The sequence below is a fragment of the Lytechinus variegatus genome, chromosome 3 (assembly GCF_018143015.1).
Source record: "Lytechinus variegatus isolate NC3 chromosome 3, Lvar_3.0, whole genome shotgun sequence".
Taxonomy (NCBI): Eukaryota; Metazoa; Echinodermata; class Echinoidea; order Temnopleuroida; family Toxopneustidae; genus Lytechinus; species Lytechinus variegatus.
In genome coordinates this window covers 40,192,112-40,216,272 of record NC_054742.1, presented here as the reverse complement: position 1 = coordinate 40,216,272, position 24,161 = coordinate 40,192,112, and the positions used below count along the sequence as shown (strand labels likewise).

Genomic DNA, 24,161 nt, shown 5'->3' with positions numbered 1-24,161 from the left:
CAGGGCACAAAGACATAATTTAGCCTGCCACATTCTCACCTCAGAAGAACCATGGAGCAAATCACCTTTTGTGAATTTCACACAGCCCCCATCCAATTGGCCAATTGGCCAATACAAAGGTCGCGAGGTTACGGGGTGCTTTTGAGAAGCACTCATGCATTATTCAATCCCCACACTGAATGACACACTCCTAACAGGGCACTTGAAGTGAACACCAGTGCTGAGTGAACGACCGAAGGTTAGTCACAGTTTTTAGGCACAAGGCAAGGTAGTCTGAGAATGGACACAAGAACATGGACCAAAATCACCCTCTTTTGCTCCCTTTTATTATGCTCAAAACATGCCATTTACTGATCTCACATTACAGGTACATGCATTCATTACATCTTATTGCAAATAAGAAGAAACCATCCAACTTGCATACTTCAAAAGCAAGGATTCTGCAGTTCCCAAAATTGTGCCGTAAATACGAATTAGACGTAACAAGTGCAGATTGGGGCATTCAAAGGGGATGGGGGTAGAATCTTACATGTTCGTTCATAACCTCTGTACCTCACACGGTTGTTTAAATGATCTCATGCTTGCTTGACATATTTAATGAACAGTTGAGCAAACAGAAAATTAATTAAGAGGAGAATTAACCAACCATAGCACTTTAAACTTTATCAATATTGGATGTACAAAAACAAAGTAATGACATTCCAATTTTTTGCTTATTTTTGGTTTCAGTTTTTAAATCACAATAGCAATATATATGGGAAGCGATGATGTCACACTCGATAATTCTTCTTAATTTCATAATATAAAAAAAAAATATTTCAACCGGGTCCATCTTACATGTAAAGCATAGTTTGACCTTCCCTAAAAATTTGGAATTCCGGTAACTAAAAGAAACAAGACTATAATTAGCTGAGGCCCCATTCATTATCAAATCAACAAAAAGAAAAATATTTCATAAAACAAATTGTAAATGTATGACATCTTGCATAATTACTGTTTTTTTGCAGATAAGTATTTTGCAACATAAAGCAAAACTTTAAATGTCATAACTTATTTTTATGAGTTTTCACAGTAATGCCACATACATGTATTTTCTCTTTGAACTGGAATTTGGATTTTTCCTTTTACAACAGGATATATGGAGTTTACATCCTAGAAGTGTTTCTAAATATGAATGTATTTCAATATAAACCTTGCCAGTCTGAATGACCAGATTTTCTCCCCTTCACCTTTTATTCCTAGGATAACCTGCAGATTGTTGACTTCATGTGGTATCAATGAACAACGTATGTTTTCATCCTAAACAAGGGAATCACACGGATGAGATCACTCCCTTTTTGTTTCCTACCACAAGGTAAGTTTCTCTTTAAATCTCCTACATGTAGATTTGAGATCGAGAGTGAAAACATGGCCGACTGTCTTAGAGCCTATCACATTGCAGAGTCTGCTCTAAGCTTGTCAATGAATGGCATTAAGGACCCTCCAGATGGGAATAAAAACGTTACAGCATTAATTTTTCATTCAAATCTAGCTTCGAAATATACTGTCTGATGTGTCCATTAACATTTATATATTTTTAATTTTCCAATCACTCAATTTATTGATAACTTCACGAACAGATTTTAAAAACAAAAGCTATGTTGACAATTTGCCTGATTTCTATTAAAAGTCTTATGAATGATAAACATGTCTGTTTTTTTTCATTCCCATGACCCTCTCTCTCTCACACAGAAATTGCACAGGAACAAGTTCACTTCCAGCCTTTCATCACTTAACCATTCTCTAATGAGGATACCAGATTGCTCAGGTGTTCACTTTACACCAGGTTTGGTCTACAGTGTAAGAGATCAAAGAGAGGCGTATTCTCCATGCACTTCAAGACTGCCAAGATTCAATTTCCTTTCGGCACATATGGAATGTTTTTCTTCCCTCTCAGCACACCTTTCACTTTCAATTATAAGGAGGTCATTCACTCCTAAAGAAACTCATTGCTGCAATCTGAAGATCACAGATACCAGATGTCAAGGAAGGACTTCATAGCAAGACACTTTTTTGATAATTCATGAGGGGAATTGATATAGACCTATAGGGCCTGCATACTTTCAAAGAATTTCATAGATAAATATACCATGTAAAAAAAATGAAAAATCAAATTATGATTTCAGCACCATTTTACCACCATGCTTTTCTACATTCTGAGGAACTTACATCATGTAGGGCCTACTAGGTCGATCTGTTTTAACCTTCCAACAGAAATAAAACCATTTTAAGAATAGGAATACTTAAATACATATACAAGGGACAGATAGATATCAAACTAGATGAAACTTTTCAGTATTCACATTTTATCATTTTACAAGAGTACAGGATTCAGTACTTTAAAGTGACTGAACAGGGAATTTAAGAAGAAATTAAGATAGGTTCCTCTGTTTAAAACTTTATATGTTTAATCTTTTGTTGAAAAAAGCTCATCTATATTGAACCATTTATCATGATTTCCCTTTTCCAATGCGCCATCATAAAAAATCTGCCAAAAAGAAAGCCTACTTAACAGCACAGAACTTCTGCCAACCTCAGGGTCAATCCTGAACTGAGAAAGAAATGGACAGGACAACAAAATTTACCTGAAACAGGAGGTCAGGAACGTTTCTTATTCTTTATTTTCTATTCGGTAGTGGGGCCTAGTTCAAACAGGGTCCTGTTATTTAGTCAAAGGGGTACAAGATGAGTGACAGTCTTGAATCTAGAGTGTACCCCGAAGCTGTATTTTAATTGATGGTCAAACCAAGGTACTCCTTGACACGTGACAGTAGGTGTAGGCCCGTCTCCATCAGTCTCCAGATCATCCTGATTAGGACCATCTCAAGATTATTTGAAATGGAAGACACAATTATGGAGAATTTCATGGAACATATCTTGAGTCACATTCCAGGGTCAACTCAAGATTTTTGGAAGAAAAATCCCTTTTTGGAAAATTATCCTGCAACTCACAAGAGAAATAAACCCCTCCAGTTTGGCTAAGGATAGTTCATTCATCATACCCTTGTGTGTCATTTAAACTTAGCCCAAGTTCGTATTAAACACCCAAGAAAAAATAGCTCCAACTTGTGTGGATAGGAAAGGGGGTTCTCAAATCCTGAAAGTTGTTCAGGCTTAATCTCAGTTTGTAATTTAAGCAACTTGGGCTGATGAAGAACCATCTAGAGTTGGTCTTACTCTCCTGCATGTTGCAGCAGGGCAAGGTAACCAATGTTGGTTCAAGCCCCAAGCAGAATTCATACATCAAATATCCATATTCAACATATTGCACTCTGTTCTGCTCATTTTGTTTAGAAAAGAGGCTTTGGTATCAAAAGGGCCTAGTTGCAAATACTGGCTCAACAAAGTCAAAGGCTGAAGAAATTATAGACACCTATCTATGGCTTTAATAAAAAGAGGTGTGCTTGAGTGGGGGTAAAAAAAATATTTAAAAAAATGAAAGATATACTAATGATAAACCTTATGGGGTGGGGGTAGCAGCTGGAAAGGACAGCAATATAAAATCATTTATGACCCCCAACAAACCTTGCATGTTCGATTTATAACACTCTGTGCCTTTGAAGTCTTGCCCACTGGAATTTATGTGAGGAAATTTGGGAATGTAATGATGTGATCAAGATTTATATTACATCAAGGCTGCATCTCTGCCATCTAACCATGGTAGCCTACAAACCTTGAAGATGGATGATCAGAGACCATGTACTGCTCTCATGTAGGAAGACGGATTTGATGTACATGTAGGCCTATACTGTACTTGTCATTGAGGACCGGAGAGGGGATAGGGAAAAAAAAGGTGTATGTTGTCTTCTGTACCATATGGAGCCTACATGCATATAAATACCCATGCAAATTAAAAGCTCAAAATTTATCATATGGGAATAAGCTCAATGTTATAAGAAAAAAAAATCATCCACGAGTTAAGCACAATGATCAAATCATTTTTTGTTACAACAATGAAAAAGAAAAGACAAAAATGATCATGTAAGGGAAGCTAAATATTGATGGAGACAAATCTAATAATGAATTCTAATCACTTCATAATGGTTATAACAACTGGGTCATACAGTTTTATCATGGATCTGGGTCAACAGTAATCTCTCTTCTTCCTGATTCACCCAATCTCCAATATTTATTGATTTCAACATGGCTGCATGAATGAATGAATCCAATATTTGTTGCGAGTATCACGCTTAGTAATTGAAATTCATGACATTCTTAATCTGTCTGTCATTGAGACAGGGTGCTACAGAGCCAAGCATTTTTTTTAAGTAGAGTTCATACATCATTAACAGATTTTGTGCATAGAATGGCAGGGTGCAAGTGCACCTCTCAGATGTTGCATTCCCCTCTCCATGGGTTGTCCAATTAGTTACGAGCCGTAACGAGGTGCGGGCGCAACAGCAAAACCCTACCAAACCTCATCAAGGACTGATGAGTATGAACTGGGTTCTATGCAGTTAAATGAATGGGCACCTAGGGACTGGGATGGGAGATGAAAGACCTAACTGATGGTTTCCTGATTTGCATGATGATTAATAGACAACATCAATTCATTCATGAAGAGCAACGAGGAAGAGTTAACCATCTCGGTAAAGAAAAGAGGTATCACTGCTGAACTGAAAAGAGATATCACTTCATCTACGTGTATGGACTGCTCTCCATATGAATATTGCTAATTTCTATGGTAGAACTTCCTTTTACTATTTCTACCAAATAACAAATATGGCAACAATCTTCATTTTTAATGTTTTGTTTTAAATCAACGTAACTCTTACATCATCTCCAACAATGTTATATTTCAACTTTTGATGTGTGAATAAACTATTGCCATTTAATTTCTGCAAAGGGGACAAAACCCACTTTCTTATTGCTTTCAAATTTGAAAGAGTTTATCTTCTATTACATGTATATTGAAAATCAGTAGAAAATGTGTGTTTCGTCCATAGATACCAAACTTTGCACTGATAATCAGTAAATACATTGCTAATTACATGTATTAATCTATCTCTGAACTAAAGGAAAATCAATGTATTTTATTATGGCAATACTATGTCCGTGAACTGCAACCCTGTTTGCACTGTTTCATTAAAACATCCTGTGTATAAATGGGCAAAAAGAGGAAAGACTGGACATACAATTGATTACCCCTTTATATAAAGCTATCAAGAGTCAACTTCCTCTCTAGTTTATATCACACCCACAGAATATCACTAGCAAGAAGGTTACCTACACTTTGTCTCAAGTGGCTTCTTAGCAAGCAGGAAATTGTCTCTCTTTGATCCCTTATAAAATGTACAGGTAACAAAGGTGTTCACTTTCATTTCTTGTTGGTTTGAAAAGGTAGGTTACTTACACTTTTCCAGAAAGGCACTCCATGTGATATTTGTCACATGAGCAGTTCATGATAGTTCATTCCTAGTGTCCTAGAAAATATCTTGGCCTCATTCCAGCGTTAACCATTAAACAAAGATATATAAATGTACAACAACCTGCAAAATGTTTGTTATCTGTTCATGTCTCACTTTTTGGGCCTACTTACAATATCAATTGGGTCAGGTTTCTTGCAGATGGTCCAAGGATGGGTACAGATGTTAGTTTGTTGGATGCCAATTTTCTGAAAAAGAAAACAAATTGGAATGATAAATCATATCAACATATTTCAAAATGTCCACATCATGAAGAAAACAAAAGAGATTAACTAGTCCAGGCTACATTTGAAAAATATTTATGTAACCTACAATATCCTTTATCAGTGGATCATCAGCAAAGTACTTTTTCACAGCATGTAAAGGGGATCCTATCTCACAAGGTGGTTTCAGATCACCCCAAAGTACATCAGTTCTAGGTATTTTCTGATTGGGAAATTTACCCAATCAGAAAATACCAGGTAATATTGGCAATGTGAAAGCAAATTACGTGTAATATCCCCGAAAGAGAATACCCACTTAATAGTAGGTACTTGGCAAATTACGAGAACTTTCGCGGGGAATTTTCTAAGGTCGCAGGTATTTTGGCAATGTGAGAGCAATTTACGGGAACTTTTAGCCCAGCGTGTAGTTGGGCGCGGGTGCCGTGGGTGGCTGCTGAGCTAGTGATTTAAAATCTCGCGCCTTGCCTGCTTATCAGACCATACCGCGCATGCTCCTAACTTAAGAAATTTATCCCGAAGGATATATTTCGGGGCGGTGTGAATGCAGGAATAATTGATAGGTATTTTTAGCCTAAAAAAGTTCTCGTAATTCAACAGAGATTCTTATGATTGAGGCGGTTCGAAACTTCCTTCTGAGGTCTAAATGTTTAATTCTCAATAAAAAGAAGAAAAAAAAAATCATGATGGTAGAACATAAGGCTCATGGAGAGCTCTTTCTGAGGTTGAGGACATGGCCGGGTAACCAAAGGTAATTGCATGCCACAGCATATCAGATTGGCAACTCCAATTCAGGGTTTCAAATGATGCCTGTGATGACAAGGCCTGTTGCTTTGACCTCTTGCAATCTTCCTCACCAGGGGAGTTACTTTCACACCTTGAAGCCCCCGCTGCCAGCTAACAGGGGACTTGAGAAAACAAGAATGGCTCGATGCCCAGAGAGGGTGGGGTATCATCAGCTGGGATCGGGGGGGGGGGGGGGGTATGGATATATGCTTTAGTCTTTTATCAAGAGGCATGATAACTGTTTTCCTAATAGATAAAATTGATGAAAGAACATAACAATTAATAACATTAATGCTGCCTGCTAATGATTTTCTTTTTTTAGGTTCAACCCTCCCCCAAGGAAATAAAGTAGACAAATTACAGACCACTTAATCAATATAAAATTCATATTTATTTGATTGGTTCATGTGAATTCATCATTCATTTATCTTTCTATAACAGTTCATGTAGAATGCTGCTCTTTCAGAATAGGCCTAAAATTTTTTTTTCTGAAATCAATTAGACAAAGAACATAGAGAGAGCAATAAAAGAGAGATATATGACTAACAGGGGAGAAGAGAGGGCAACAGCCTGAACTGTCCCAATACAAACACGACAGATATGTGATCACAACCAATGAGTGACAAGCAACCGAGTCTAGCAATGGGGAAAGCGTGTTAACTTTGTTGTAGGCCATGATTGCATGGGTCAAACGGGACATTCATCATCGTCAGAAAAAAATGTTGAATTATTTAAGCTGGCGCGTTATGCGATAATAAACAATACAAATGTTGATACAGTTTGAGTCCAGGCATACCAATAGTCATTTGCTTCTCTTTCTCTGATTTTTTTTTTACTTCTCTTCTGTCTCACATTAAGAATAACTACACATTAGCCTACTTACAATGGGCAATACACTGACTTTGATTTAAATAGTAAAATGGCTTATTCTATTTTGAGTAAAGTTCTTCTGGAGGGGGGGGGGGGGGTATACTAGGTATATCAATGTACCTACATATACAATAGGTTGTGCAGGTTCAAGAAGGTAATATGGTAATATTCAACTTTTTTTCTCTCTTTTTTTACAAAACATGAAAAATCAAATAAACTAGAATAAATTCAGACTAAACTCAGAATTTAGTCCAGTATGTGCCAAGCCTGAATTTGTATTCAAACAGGAATTCTACTGAATACTTACAATTGTTGAAGATTTGACAGGCCATCAAAAATGCTCATATTCAATCGTCTTAATTTGTTGGAGCTCAGATCCCTGAAAGAAACAGAAGAGAGATTGAAAAAATAATATTTAACAATTAACATCAACGTAATTGTACATCCCTCTCTTTCAAATAAAAAAAATGAACAAAGACAACTAAAACCACTACAAACCAATCTTGAGCCTAAATTTTATGAAACTGCACTTGAAACGTGGATGCATTGTATGAAATAGTGTATGAGAGGAGCTCCACAGAATTTATAACTGACATAATTTTAAGAATTATTTTACAAAATGAAACACATAATTTGTATAGTTCATCCGATCAATTTCATTGAGAGTGGTCATTTATAAACACTTTTGCAGAGGTCCCGAGTTTTATACATGTATAAACGACCCCCAAAATTCTCTCTTTTAATTTTCACTGACCAGCACAACAACATTTCCTGTGAAAGAAGGTACTTGCATCACTCTCGAATAACTATTTGTAAATAAATGTACATATGACCACATACTAGGGATCTTGTAATGAATTTAGTTCATATTTACAAGCTTGAAATATGATGAGCTATGCATAAAGTTAATGTCATGGTGAATTTACCATCAACTGTATTGTCTCACTGGTCAACACCCATTTGCTTAAAAATGGCAAAATCATAATTTTCATAAACAGGGCAATAGATTTACATGTATATCTTGGCAAAATATAAGACCCCCTTGAATAATTCATCTTAACTTTTTGCCAACAATGACAGGAAATATTTCCAAGAGATTCCAAACAACTTATCGGACTGTCCTTGAGTTTACTTCACAATTTTCAAATAAAGTTTTTAAATGTGATAATGGGGATTTGAACTGAGCTGAATAATCAACTGTTCTTCGATAACGGTCTCAATAATGGCTTTGGTAAAGAGTCGCTATCTTCCTTCAATGTGTAATAAGTAATCAAGATACCCCGGTCACATGACTGGCGAGCAAATATCAAGTACTGTTCAAACAGCAGTTAATCTGATTGTATTTTGGAAAACAGACCTTAGTTTTGCCTTGTTCTGAGGTGCCACCCAACACACGATTTTCACACTTTTTTATCACATCGCACACACTAGGCTAGTCTTTCTCCACATCAAATAACAAGACAGGGTCACACCACATACATCTCGGGATATTAAAATGGGAAGCAAACACACCATGCTATGGTCCTTAGTCCAGCACACCTGACTAAATAAACCAATAACCCTTTGCGAAAATTTCCATTCCCCCCCTCACCCAGTACAAAATTAACTTGAAGATTACAGAACCACTTGGAGAAATTACGTGAATTCAATTTAACATTTCTCAAAACGAATACCTGGCATTCTAGGTATTATCAGTAGGCTGCAGGTAATTAAAGCATATTCAATTCATGTAACTGATCTCAAATTATCTTGATTGGAATCATATTTTGAAATGGAATGTAATTTCTTTTCATGTATGAATTGAATACACAATCTGAGATGTTTGAAGGAAGTTATAAAAAAAATGAATTGACAGTGCAACAGGCTATGTCTTCAGAATTGACCAGTAAAATCTAAACCTTTCAATCAATTTCTGGCATTCATCTTTAACATGACTATCACATGATGTAGTGATTATGGTGCATGAGGATTACTGGAGAGTATGGCTGGCATGTCATCAACCCAGCTCCGGTGCACCCGTACCCCCATCACGACCGTGTTCGCTCCACTCTAACACTAACTTCTTGTGGGAATCCATTTAGTGGAGGGAACCCATGCCTTATTTTTCTTTCCCCCTAGTTCAGGGTCGGCGGAATCCACCCTAATCCCAGCAACCTTAATCTGCGCTTTGCACTTCCAAACTGGAACCATAGACCCTGAGCGGCATTTACATCATCACCCCCCTTTCTAAAAACACGCTCCGATAATCCCTGCCTGTATGGAGTTGGTAATCCTACCCCAGACAGAACCTGGTTATCGCAAACCCTGATGGAGAAGACAGGAACTACCCCACCCTTAGAACCTTGCCTTACCTACAACAAAATATAAATGATAACTTTAGAAAAAATAAAGATGTAGACATACAAGGCAAAGCAACAGGCTGATCTCTTTTCATAGCTTATACTGTATAGGCCTATACCATTGCGTTACATGTACTATGAATAACAGTTTATGCATACGCCTATAAAAATATTTTAGTTTCTGTTGTATTATCTTATTCCCCCAAAAGGTTGTGTACATGAAGGTGTAACTGCACTTAAATTTTTTAAATAAACCTGTATGTGGAAATGAATTCAGCCTGTTAATATTGTTGTTACATGCAGTTATTGAAGATCTTCAATTGGAATCTGGGACATATAGGCCCCCACAACAGGGGTAGACAAAGAAGAATGGAACATGTAGGCGTTGGGCAAATTTGGTACCGATCGGAAACAGAACCAAGAGTAATTCCGCGGGGATCACATTTCGCATGCACCTCCCAGCCAGCTTTAGTCCACTTTCGCTTGCTGACTGACATAGTGTAATACCTGCGTTCATTTCTTTTTTTCTCTTACTCTACCCCCCCCCCACATCATCTTGCTTCTTGCTGAGCACAGAGGAAGATTAATAAGAGGCAAAGGGACAGGTGCGAAATGCACCTCAGGGAAATGAAGAGAAGAAGAAAAATAAAAGCGCTCCACTGCATGGCGTGAACTTTAATAAGCATTAGCCCACTAACTGGATTGGTGCATATCGAATGCCCCTGTATAGGCCTAGTCTGATGCTGCTCAATACATGCCAAGCTGCATACCCAGATTTCGAAATGCCCGAGGAAGAAAACAGATATTATGGATTTTTCTCCCTTCTCCCCTTACCTCACACATACATGAAGTCGCAGATGAACGCAGTCATAATAATGGGATGTCTTTGCTATGTGATGCATTTTATTTATATATATCTACAAAATGTTCCTCATCTTTTATATATAGACTCACATGAAAATACTGAATAAAATAAATGAATGCCTAGCCTATATACTTTAAATATTGTTTTAAAATATAATTTTAAAATCAAACTAGAGTATTAAATGGCAATGAACAAATATTTCGGGAGATGGATTGTAAAATCATGGATAAACTGTCAGCAAAGACAGATAAACATCTGGTAAGTTTGGTCTGTAAACCAAATGCTGTGAAATGATGGAATCTAGACAGTAACCTTACTTGAATGAAAACAACCAACACAGATAAGCATACATGGGGCTATGTGAACTGTTATTGCTTGGCAAAAGACTGTCCACCCAATAGAATTCAAAGTTTTTATTTCTCAGCACACACTCATCTACTTTTAAACTCATTTTTTTTTCACTAATACTAACACTTGGATGATCTTTTGTCTAATTCTGATCAAAGTTACTAGTAGTAGTTCAAACTCATTTTATGATTGTTCCCCCAAATGGAATGTAAAATATATCACTATAAAGTGTATATCTTCATTTGTGAAGGAAAAGTCATTGGGTCCAATGCAAAAAATAAGTAGCAGTTACTTTTTAAACCCTTTCTTTTTGCTAGCCTTGTGCTTCGACCAGTATGCATACATGTAGAAATAAGCAATTGCTTGTAAAAACTGTTCTAAGGCAGGGAATAGATAACAAAGAATCCTTTGATTGTGTTTGCATCTTATCCAAGGCACACATTTCAACGCATTTCAACCACAAGAGTGTGCTATGAATATAACATGATGTAAGTCTTGTACATAGCAATCAAAACCCCAAATTAAAGGTAAAAGACAGTAGTTGCAGCAAACAATTATTTCATGAGAAAGTCTTATAATCAAGGTTAATTGCAACAATATTATCATACATGTAGATCTAGATCTGGTACATTGAAATAAACTTATCTTTGTGAAATCTTGAAATTTTAGCTGAAAACTGATAATTCTGATATCACTAACACAGGAACGCATATGTGGGAAAGTGTATCAGTATTGCTCAGAAAAATATCCAACATTTGATGGAATTCCATGCTTATTTTCCTCATTTCTCAGCAACTACGCATTTTCTTCCAGAGCCACTTGGCACATATTACATACACTCAGATGGTAATTTTATTGGATTCTGTTCAAACTCATTTTGAGATAATTACCAAAACTGGTATTTATCTTAAAAAAAACAGGGAAAAAATCAAAATAAATGATAAATCAAAGGGAATTAGATTAGGCCTGTCGAAAATGATTTTTTTTCTAATTACTGACAGCTCAATTTAGACTTTAGGCCTAAATGATTAGCAGAGAGTGCGCTTTTATTTGAATGTACCCGTGCTGTTTTATGGCTATCCTCTGATCACAACACACAGCTGTGTTCCCTGTTCAAAGTGGGCCTGTCCATTGTCCCTTCCAATCTAAAACACAATTGATTTCTTTTTCTCCTCTACCAACCAACCTTTCTTATCACATCTCGCAGTCCCCAAATCTATTGAAAATGCCTCATTACTCTAAGCACCCACCACTAACACCATCCATTCCTGGCACTCGCGCCTCTCCTCGTTCCTCTCTCTCCCTTGCAATTCGCTCTTTTCCCTCCCATCACATTCCATCAGAGTCGAGTGCTTGCTGACAATAGGGGAACTCTCTTTCACAACACCTATTGTGGCTCTTCTCTAAAGCACTCCTTTCATGGAGCATGGCCCAACAAAGACGGGCCCTGCTGAGGGGTGCGAAAGACGATCAAACGACACAAAGGAGTTTCCCTTAGGGAGAATGTGAAATAAACTGGCTTCACACAATGTGGCTTTACACTAGTCTTCAGACCAAGAAAAAAATATGGTTAAAAGAGAGGAATAAATCTTGTGAATTAGATTCAATGCACAGATTACATGGGTATAAAGGTAGTCATTGCTGTGGATGAGCAAAGCTGTAGAAAGGAAGTTGGGGGGGGGGGCTGAGATAAAAATTTGCTACAAAGTGCCGGTTATCTGATGTCTGATTATATCATCACCTGATAATTAAAAACAAACCCATTAACCCATTAGAAATTTAAATACCTTCGCTTTTGAAATTTCATTTAATTTTGTATCGTGTCACCAACTATTAACATGTGGAATGTGGGATTTTTGTCCAATAAAAATATGTATGCAAAGAGAAAGAGACAAAGAGTTTGATATTTTGCACTGCTGGGAATAGAATTGTTGTCACTTTTCATGCAGATAGTGTGGGTCCCTCATAATCACTTTTCTGGCATTCAACAAATTGAATTTGACGACAGTTCAGTGCAGAGCCCTCTCCTCCTCCGACACTTGCCAAAATCATATTAACCAGAGATGGATTACTGCATGGTGTTTATGCAACCCCCGCCATGCTGTGTGGCCTGATCCAGCCCAGCGAAATTCCCTAAAACACAGAACCAAATAGTCCTGTACCAGAAAAACAGTCAAAGAAATTGACGGATTAGATATTGTTTAGAAGCATAACTCTACTTTCCTTTTCCTTTTCCTTGCTCTGGATGCCTTGCCACAAAGTACAAACACAAAAGGTGTCGCCGCTGACAAGTTTTGGAAGGGTTCATCACAGGTGCAGTAAATAAGCAACTTGAATTAGGGTTGAGATGTTGGCACTGAGCGGCAGGGTGACTGCTGAGTGACGGAGAAGTGTTGGCCAAACATAGTGGTAGTTGGAGAACATGAATGCGAGAGATGCTGTCCTGGTGACATTATTCAGCACATAGCTGGGATTACCCAATGACAGTGTGTATCCCTTTCAACAAAATTGAAATCTCAGTATATTAAATAGCTGCATGATCAATTCATATTTTCCATGGTACACACAGTGTCGTCAGGATGAGCCTTGCCAGATCCTACAAAAAAGCCTCCCGTAGCTGGTGATTTCACTATTGAAACAAACAATATGCCATTTCCATGTCCTCTAAATCCCTATCTGCATTGACGATGAATTTACGATAGAATTTATCTGTCATTCTTAATCATTTAATTCATTCAAATGATGAACACATATATCTGATTTCATTCAGATGATCATTCATAAACCATGTCTCACATAGTGTATAATGATGGGGAGGGAGAAGACGGGGGAGAAGACGGGGGAGGGGAGGGGGGGGGCATAAGCCAACAATGTTAATCAAATTGGATTACTTTTTATGAAAGCAATCGGGGGACAACACACTACCAAACAAAGTGAGCACTAAAAATTAATACTTAATGCTCATTGGAAAATCGCCATCGCTTGAATATTAATCTACATGTATGGAGTGGGATTTTGGGAAAACAGTAAACTATGCACTCTACGACCTTACAAAATCTTTGTTTTGGATATCACTATTACAAAAACACAAATATCACTTGCTCTGTCACATATACGGACAAATGCAGTGGAAGCTCAAGTGTTTTGGATGTTTAACATTGCAGGCACTCACTTCATACTACATGTACATGTTGAACATGAACATGGGACTTGTGCAGTGAAGTGAAGTGCAGTGCAATAGGCTTTCTCTTTAAAGGACAAGTCCATCCCAACAAAAAGTTGATTTGGATAAAAAGAGAACATGTTGAATTAACATTAATACTATATGGCTCAGTCAAGTTGGTCCTTATTGTCGAATCTGTAAAAAATGAAATATTGTATAATTCAAACAATAAAAAACAAAAGAAATAGTGAGTGAGGGACATCATTGACTGTCTGATTTGCATACAACTGAGTTGTGCATATCACTGTTTTGTGAAAAATAAGTGGAACTTAAAAATGCCATAACTTTCCTATTTTTCATCCGATTTTGATGAAATTTCCAGTGTTATGCTTGTTTGATTTTTCTCTATTTATTCAAATCAACATTTTTCTGGGGTGGACTTGACCTTTAACATTGGGTCCACTGTATTTACACTAACATCCTAAGTTTTGTGAATTATTTGATACCATCATACTCTTGCAGTAAGAAATATGTATGATTATGGCCAAAATTACATAAAGTTCATAATAAATTTTGCTTACATGGCATCTACAATTTTTAATAAGAAATGGAGTGGAGTCTTGGCTCAATCACAGCAAGTGATTGCTCCTTTCAAGACCCTAGGTGTGAAAGGACCCAGTGGGGCTCCACATACCGACACTGAAACTATACACCCCTTTCCCACTGAGAAAGCTGCCTTCTTCATCTTTCACATCAAAGTCCACCAGTCAGAGATCAGAACTCAATTGATGGGGTACAAGATGCACCGCTGCTTTGATTATCGCCCCTAAATGGCTAAAAATGAAGGTTTCTAAAAGCAGCAGTCAACAACACCTTCCAAAGTTAAGGGGCGAATAGAATTATAAGGCGGAGTATGATCGAAGGTGAGGAAGGAAAGAAGAAATACTAAAATAGAGCATGCCAACCATTTACTCTCACAAATTGTGACACAGGGAACAAAATTGTGTATTAAAGCCGAGAGGTATGCCCGAGTAAGAAATGTGGTGACAAGTTAACTTGGAAAGGTTCATACTGTTGAAGTGAAGTTCATTTTCATACCCACGCACACAATGAACCACAGATTAGAAATCATACAATGATTGTAAATTGGGAAGGAAATTACTTCAAATTCGCTTTTAAAAAGCAGGAAAACAGTAACTATACATTTGATCTAAATAGTGTACTTCATAATATTGAAGTGAAGATATCTTACAAAGAATGAGAGTTTTATAAAGTTAGACATGGATTATTAAAAGCTACAATTATCATTATACCAAACATGTACAGTGGTGTTAAGTAGAGATTTTGTTTTATTCATAAATAAAAATATTGGGAGAGGGAGGCAAAGAAGGGGTGAGTGTCCACACGTTTAAACCTAAATTTATTTTCCCATCCTCACAATCTTGCTAATCTCATAATTGTGTAAGCGTCACCTTTTCAAGGGGTTATCCTGTAACTCCGCCTTTCTTAATTCAATTAGGGTTGTTTTCCCTCCTTGATCCCTTTCCAACCAAAAAGACCTGTCACATAATTACTTGGGTGAATGACACTCTAGAATAGAGCAAAGGAAAATTATGAAAGAAAACCTCATCAAACTTGGTTCACAAATTATGGTAGAAGTCAAGTGCATGTGCAACTGCTCAAAGACCTGTGATACATGTACATGACCACAATACCAGCTATTCTTTGATATTTCCTGCAGATTTTTTGTTTGTAACCATGCAACATGGTTTTGGTAACTCTGTGATAGCTTGAGTAAATGATTTGTTGTTTTGTGTCTTTGGCTTGAAGGAAAATGAAACCTTTGGAACAAAATAGCTTGCACGAAAAACAGAAAAATCAAAGACACAGATCAACGAAAGTTTGAGAAAAATTTAATAAATAATAAGAAAGTTAGGAGCATTTGAAGTTTAGATCATTATTGTAATGTAGATCCTCCCACTGGCAATGCATCAAAGATGTGTGATGTCACATGTGAAAAACTTTACCCATTTCTTTTATATATTTCACTTAAACTGCTTTTTGATCACAGCTATCAATAGATCATGTACTCTTTTTATTAGAAGGCATGTAATACTTATTTTCAAAGAATACATTATAGATAAAGACTTTGTATCAACATAAGAAAGAGAAAAAAAGAGACATTTTAGGGGGATTTTGTAGTCCATCAAAGGAAAATTTGTTCACATGTGACATCACAGATCTTTGTCGCATTGCCAACTAGAGGATCTCCATACATGTAGCATTAGAGATCACAATATTCGAATGCTCATAACTTTCTTATTGTCCAATTTTTATTAAACTTTCTTTGATGATCTTTTTTCTGTTTCCATACAAGGCCACTTGTTCCAAAGGTTTCATTCCCCTTTAAATTGTGATTAGAGAGACAAAACACACATTAGATATGAAGGTTTTCAAATCAAGAGTGTTAAAGCAGCTGCCTCATCTTAAATGTACACAGATACATGTAAGAATATCTAAAAATTGAATTTATTTTTTCTCAATATAAGCCTACCGTTTTGTTACTCAAAATAATATTTATATTGGTTTTACAATCTTCAGCTTGGCACTCGTGGCAGCCGCTTTCATTGTCTTTGTATTAAAGGTACTGTAAATGCCAGTTTTGGTAACGATCTCAAAATGACTTTTTACAGAATCCAATATAATGACCACCCATATATGAATAAAAAATATGTGCCGAAAGATTCTGGAAGAAATTGTGTAATTGCTGAGAAATAAGCAAAATAAGTGTGGATTTGGGCACTTCAGTCGGGTCTTTATACCAGCAATATAATATACACTGTCCCACATGTGCTTATCTGTGTTGGCGATCTTCAGTGTGATTGTTTTTCAGCTTAGATTTAATGATTTCATCAAGTTCAGTTTATGTTACTGTACCAGATCTAGATCAACATGATATAGTAATACTTAACCTTGGTTTTACAGACTTTCTCACGATATCAGTGTTTTACTGCAACTACTGTAATTTAGCTTTAAATCAAAACATAATACCCGATACTTTAAAATTTCCAGACCTGTGTATAATTTGCTGGCCTATCACCTTTATGTGCTCAAGGCCTACAATCTACATGAATACCAGCAAGGCATAATTTCATATAAATGTACATTGAACAAGTTGGCCTAGTCCTCCTTCCTAGAAGGATCCAATATACTTTTTAAAGAAAATGTTAGAATATGATCTCCCATCTTCAATTCAGACTAAGTAATTGACCAGTGTCTCTTCAGGCATTTTTCTCATGAAAAGGCCTATTCATTCACCTTATTTGTCATCTTACACTGTTCAAAGCCCTGCATTAATTATGGCAGTGCTATGCCACAATGGACAAAGTGACAGGGCTCACTCGTTTGCTATTCATTAAAAGCAACTGCTCCCCAGTTGCCTGTGTACACAACCAGTCAAAGCTTTTACATAACCTAGGAAGGATATAGAACAAGAGAGGAAGGGGAAGAAAGAAAAAGGGGGAAGGGATTGAAACAGTTTGCTGCCATATAGAAGATAACAAATGTTACATGCACAAACACAGTTAGGTATCTCCACTGAATCAATTCAATCTTCCATGCTAAAATGTTGCTTCACTTGGAAACTGTACATTTTGTCATCTTGTGACCTATACCTACAAATTGCCAAATCTACATGTACTCTACAACAAGTGCAATTTATTTTATCTGCAGCACAAATCTAACACAGCATCTTGGGTAACAGCCCACAAAAGCTAGAAAAAGAACAAGAACCCATGACAACACATAAAGAAGCGTGATCTTCAACCAATTTCAAAGTTTGTGCTTGGCCCGACTCTGTTTGCCAGCGCTCGATGGCAGCAAACAACAAGTAGATGAAATTTCAGATAATTTGATTTCTGGGATGAGCCTACATACCCCCATAAGGACAGCTTTACAGTAAAAAAGGGTGAATTTCAATATCTAAAAATACATGTTGAGCAGGCTGATGTTGAGGACTGTATTCAAACTTTAGTTTCTGTTAAAAACTACATGTACATGTACATGTACAAGTACAGGTAGCTTTGTAAATAACCAGTCATTTTTTTACAAGTATTCATATCCCCATCTATAATAGTGAAATCATTAACACCAACACTTAGAAACAAAACTAACTTGAATTATTTGACAATCAATATTTGATAATCACTTCGAGGTACTTACAGTTATGATATATAATTCACTAATTTGAATATAACTTACACATATTTCACTTCACAGAATTTCTGAATCTGATGTCGTAGCAAGTTCATTAGAATACAGTAGGGCCAAAAATAAATTATTTTATTTTCAATAATTTTTTTTAGTGACTTCACTCATAATAAAATTGGTCAATGCAGTAAAATTTTAATTCATACATGTAATGCAGCAAAAGCGAACAATGTAGTGGAATTAGCAGCCGACTCCTAATAATTTCTTGAGGCATGAAATGAAAATAAAAGCCATTATTCTCACATTCAAAGGAATACAAAGGATCAGGGCCATAATTCACTTTGCAAATACACAGGCGAACGATAAAACTGCCAATAAAAATATCCCTGATCGTCACTAAAAAAAAATGGGATTTAAACTGAGAAAAGAACATCCGCAGGAAGGTCATGATGTTGATGTTAGCGCAGTTATCGGAGTGTGAAATTTGTGTACACTTACACCACAATGCAGAAATTTCAATGGGCCAAAACAGATTGTATTGTGGCTATCAATGGGACAAAACTGAAAAATACCTCCTTCTTCACAGCCATAAGTTATTTCTGTGCTCAATGGCCCAACAAAAGCCAGAAGCGGAACTCTGGAAAAATTACCTGGCTGCAGTTTGGAGAGCGTGAGGATCGCATAAAGGCAATTTCCAACAAAATAGAAATGACATAATAAAAGAAACCACTTGACTATTAATTTCAAATGAATCTTAGGACTTTTCTTGTAATCCCATTGAGAATCATTTAAGATGTAGGTCTAATTACAGTATTAAATTCAAGCCATTGTAATGTTGCTAAAAACTTAAAATTTTGATGGGACAATGATGGCAGCCAACAAAAAGAAAACTGTTTCATTAAGCATGGAAGCTATTTCAACCCATGGCATCAGTACAAGTATGTAATCTTGTCACATTTTGCCCATTTACACCAGACAGAGAAAGGTGAAAAAAGCAAGTTATCAGACATCCCAACAGCAGGTTCATACCAATGAGATGCACGGATTGCACTGCACTTAGGCACTTGGGAGGAGATGGATCCGAAAGAGAGTAAAAGGGAGAGCATCGAGATGGCATCAGGCTACAGAACTGAACCTGCACGAGATGGCTGACTGTGAACGTGACCATGCCTCAGTACACCAATTTATGCATGAAGCTTTTCGTAAAGCAAGGCTGTACTCAGCGGGGTGTAAGCCTATTTAGCACATCTCAGCTGTGAAAAATGTAGAATGGAGAAACACACTGTTCCCATTTTTTTATGCGTGCCTGTATATGCGGGCTTTGTCAAGGTGTGCTTGGGTTCTGTATTAAGAATGTCTATCAAGACATAACACTGGGTGCAAATACATCAGAAAGCATTGATCTTATTGCCAACCTGTCACTTTGAATATCCCTGTGCCTTTAATGCAGGTAGTGTAGTCACATACATTTAATCACAATAAAACATACAGTGAATTATTAAAAAGCATAGGAGTAGTAAAATACAAATTGAATACACTGTATCTCCAGTTTCTAGGCCTATATACCTGAACAAAATCCCTATGAATCATGTACAATGTAGTTCTTTATATTCATGCACTTGAATCCAAATCATTTACATGTATCACAAATAATACATTTTGTTTTCTTACTAGCAAAAAGGTAATCATCAATGTAAAATACGCTTATTATGAAAAAAGCCAAAATTATTCATCACAAAAGAAACATAAACACCATACATGTAGGCCTGCATCTATGACCTGCACTATGATGCACTAGTGTACATGTATGCACACAGAGTTTCTCTGCATGCGCTGCATAAATGCTCGTTTCCTCCGATGTATAATCAATTCAATCTTGCCACATTTGTTGAGGCAAAGCTATCAATTTTCACTGATAAAAGCATTTCTGCCAAGACAGTGAAAAAGAAACCAGCGCCCACTGGCTTTTTCTGCTGCACAAATTTCTCCTCCCAAAGATTTTGCTGTTGTTTTTTTTAAATAGACAACCCATACTGTACATAGGAAGTCCATTTTGGACAAGGTTGGCTACTTGGATAGCTGTGTCCCGTTCTCAGTTCTCACACATCTATAATGGATCATTGAACCACCAATCAACTGAATAATTCTTTCAGTTCTTCTCATACTGTATACAGAATAATAATATGTCAGTTTATATGTACTATGTGCATATACTCAACTGCGCTTTGATACTTGGTATCATATTATTACCCCGGCTGTAGCTGAGCCGCCATATCAATAGGCGCTGTAAGAGTTCAAGGAATAAATCCTCCTGGTACCGTTTCACCTCACCTGGGTCGAGTGCAGCACAATGTGGATAAAAAAAAGGTTGCCGAAAGGAAATTACACCATGGCTGGGATTCGAACTCACAACCCTCTGTTTCAAAGACTAATCCACTGGGCCACAACGCTCCACAAGTAGCTCTCAAACCAAAAATTTAAACTCAAAACTCATAAACAAGCAAGTACACACGTGTACTACTTCATTGTACATTAAGTTCTGATTTGTAACAAACAGGCCTCCAAAGGCTCTAAATTAATACATGTAGCTACATTCACAATTTTTTTAATAAAGTGTATAGTGTGGATGTGAAATTTATTCTTCCTTCAAAGTCCAATTTCTAAATCTAGTCTGGGTTAGTCTGTCTTTATATGGACATGTAAATACACAAGTGATACAGATATTAAATGCTATTTAGTATTTTTTAGCATGCAAAGAAAATTCTGACATTAGGTGATCTGTTGATTCTGATAGATCACCTACATGTATTCATGTATTATAAGAAAGAGGAAAACAATTAAAGGCATGATATTAAGGAAAAATACTTTTTGATGCTCACTTAAAGGTAAATGCTAGTTTTGGTAACGATATCAAAATGAGTTCGTACAGAATCCAATGAAATGACCACTAAAGTGTCTGTTTGTATAAATAAAACGCATGTGCCAAAGGATTCTGGAAGAAATTGTGTAATTGCTGAGAAATCAGCAAATAAGCACGGGATTCGGGTAGGGCGTCGTGCCCTACGCCCTGAGCAATAATTATACATTGTCCCACGTGCGCTTATCTGTGTTGGGGATTTTCGGTGTGAACATTTTTCAGCGTAGATTTCAAGATTTCACAAAGTCCAGTTAATGTAACTGTACCAGATCTAGATCCTCGATGATATACTTGCAATTAAGCCTTGTTTTACAGACTTTCTCATGAAATCAGTGTTAACTGCAACTACTGGAATTTCTCTTTAAGCTATGAAACAAAAGAGCTGGCATGTTTGGGTCAAATTTTTGCATGTTAAGCAGGGGCCATTTACCGTATGTATGGACATGTGACTCTCATTTTGGTTGTGAACCATGCACTTTTTTCCAGTATGAAACAATCATTCTTTTTAACTGACATTTGACTCTTACATATAACATGCAAGATGACATATATATCGGGCCTCTGCAAATTTTGTTTTCATCACCTGCCCTGTCGGGCAAGCAATGAAAAAAAAAACTGCTTGCTTGATATAAAAAACTGCTTGCCGAATTTGTTTTATTATAAATTTTCTTTGTTTTTTCATTATTTTTCTATGAAGGTACTACACTTATTTTTGAAGGCCATACAAAATAACAACAATTGAGAATCGTGAATGCCTACAGTAAGAACACATATTTAAAATTTTATTTTCAGCAAAGTAGGCCTGAGTCATTATGTTTATTTTGAAGAAAAAAATCGCTATTCATAAATGGATGTTTAAGGTTTAAGAAAAAACCTGCAACAAAAATTGCTAAAATTTCTATGAAATGGTCATCTGTTTGCCATATTTCCTTGGAATTATTTTAATTTAGTTGGAAACTATCAAGAAAATTAAGAATATTCAGCTCTTTCCTACTCTAAAAAAGATCGTTTTATGATGTTACAAAAAAAAGTGGAGTGGAGTGGCTAAAATTTCCTATTTAGCATCTTCAAATCTATGAAATGGTTTTATTTTCCATATTTCCTTGAAATTGTTTTGCTTTAGTTGGAAACTAAAAAAAAAAAGAATATTTTATTATTCACCTCTCTCGTCTTTTCTTCGTTTATGTTGTTACACTCGGTCAATATATTTTTGGTAATACCACATGTAGACTTTCACGGTGTTGCAACATTAACTGAAAACAAACGATTGTTTGATCTTTTTACACACCCACATCTATATAAACATGTATATGGGGGCGTTGTGGTCTAGTGGTTACCGATCTCATCTTCCAATGAGAGGGACGTGGGTTTGAATCTTAGCCAAGGTGTGTTTTCCTTCAGTAGGAAATTTATCCGTATCATGCTGCACTCAACCCAGGTGAGGTGATGGGTACCCGGCAGGATTAATTCATTGAATGCACCAAGCGCCTTATACATATATAGCAGAGCTACCAAGTCTCACGCATTATGCGTGAGACTCAAGCATTTTGGACTCTTGTTCATCCCCTCAAATCTCTGTCTCACGCAACTTTCACAGCCTATCCCCATAAACATTGCACACAATGTCTGTGATCTCACTCAGATTCACAGAAAATCTCACGCATAGCTGGTCTTTGAACTTGGCATCTCTGTTATAGGATATATAGAATATACACCACACTAGACCTCCATGTACATTGATGATGCATGAAGTGATAGCAATTCTCTGAGAGATCCATCAGAATTATGGCAAAACGGTAATTACTCAAGTTTGGCTATGATTTTTTTTAATCATTTCCATTTTCAGAAATGTACTATAGTCATAAACCAACAAAGCCTCAAAAAGAGTAGCATTTACATGTAAGTGCATGTACACGTACACATAATGAACATTTTTCAGAGATGTGAACATAAATTGTATTTAATGTACTGTTTTTTAATCCAATACTGACCAAGAAAAGGGAAGAGGCCAATATACATGTATAGGGCTACAGCCACTGCATGAGTGAAAAAAAAAAAACCTGTATCCTGCATCGCAACTTTGCTGTGTTGGTGAAAAATACATTGATGGAAACTGAATTTGCATCGGACCCTAGTAGGGGTGTCTTATGATACATGTATACAGATAATTATATTACTTTCATCTTACACATGTAAAAACAAAGTAGCACACATTACCAGGCTCAGAAAGTTAAAATTTATTAGACAGAAATGTACATTGTAAAGTACATGTACTAATTACATTGTAAAGTAACTAATTTGTAAATTAATTTTTGTTTTATGGCTACATGTATATGGTTCCAGTTCTACTTTTAAGAGAAAGTAATTGCAATTTGCGATGCACAAACATTGACAATCTGCAAATCTATTGGCCATCTGCCAAAAAAAAACATGTACTTTAAAGTTTAACCTTTCTAATCTTGTTGCTGGTATGATTTTTTATTGGGTGTTTTAGATTCTAATGTTTGAGCGACATGATGTAAATCAGTTTTCTAAATGGAAGCAGCAGCACATGTTATTCTCAATGTTTAGACATTCCTTTGCACAGTGCCTCGATCAAAATGACACCAATAGGATAGGAAAAGAGCTCTTTGAAGAGTCAATTTGGACAAAAATGTTTGATGCCCCTGTGCAATTAAAAACACAGGACTTCTGTATTAAAGGATTTTTTTCACCCACTATACGAAAAACAAAGACAGAGGGTGAGAGAGTATTTAATTTGACACAGGAAAGGACCAATACTCATGTGACGATGAACATCTGAATTGAATATTTCAAGGTCTGGTTAAGAATTCATGCGCAAAAAGATAAAAATGCCTTGAGATAACGCTTACATTAAACCTATATAATTACTTCATGCTGACGGTCATAATTATTTTGATACAGTACTGCTGAAATAGGGCCAGGTCAATGCCATGGTTCTTGTTTTGTTTTTTTGC

The 24,161-nt window shown here is 36.4% G+C and overlaps 1 protein-coding gene across 1 annotated transcript in view; it reads right to left on the bottom strand.

Moving 5' to 3' along the window:
- Window positions 1-24,161, bottom strand: part of LOC121411004 (leucine-rich repeats and immunoglobulin-like domains protein 3) — a 77,495-nt gene that overhangs the window by 35,254 nt on the left and 18,080 nt on the right. The window contains exons 4-5 of the mRNA XM_041603461.1: window positions 7,650-7,721; window positions 5,579-5,653 (exon numbers count right to left, since the gene is read on the bottom strand). Of these exons, the coding sequence (XP_041459395.1) occupies window positions 5,579-5,653; window positions 7,650-7,721 (147 nt within the window). The remainder of the gene's footprint in view (window positions 1-5,578; window positions 5,654-7,649; window positions 7,722-24,161) is intronic.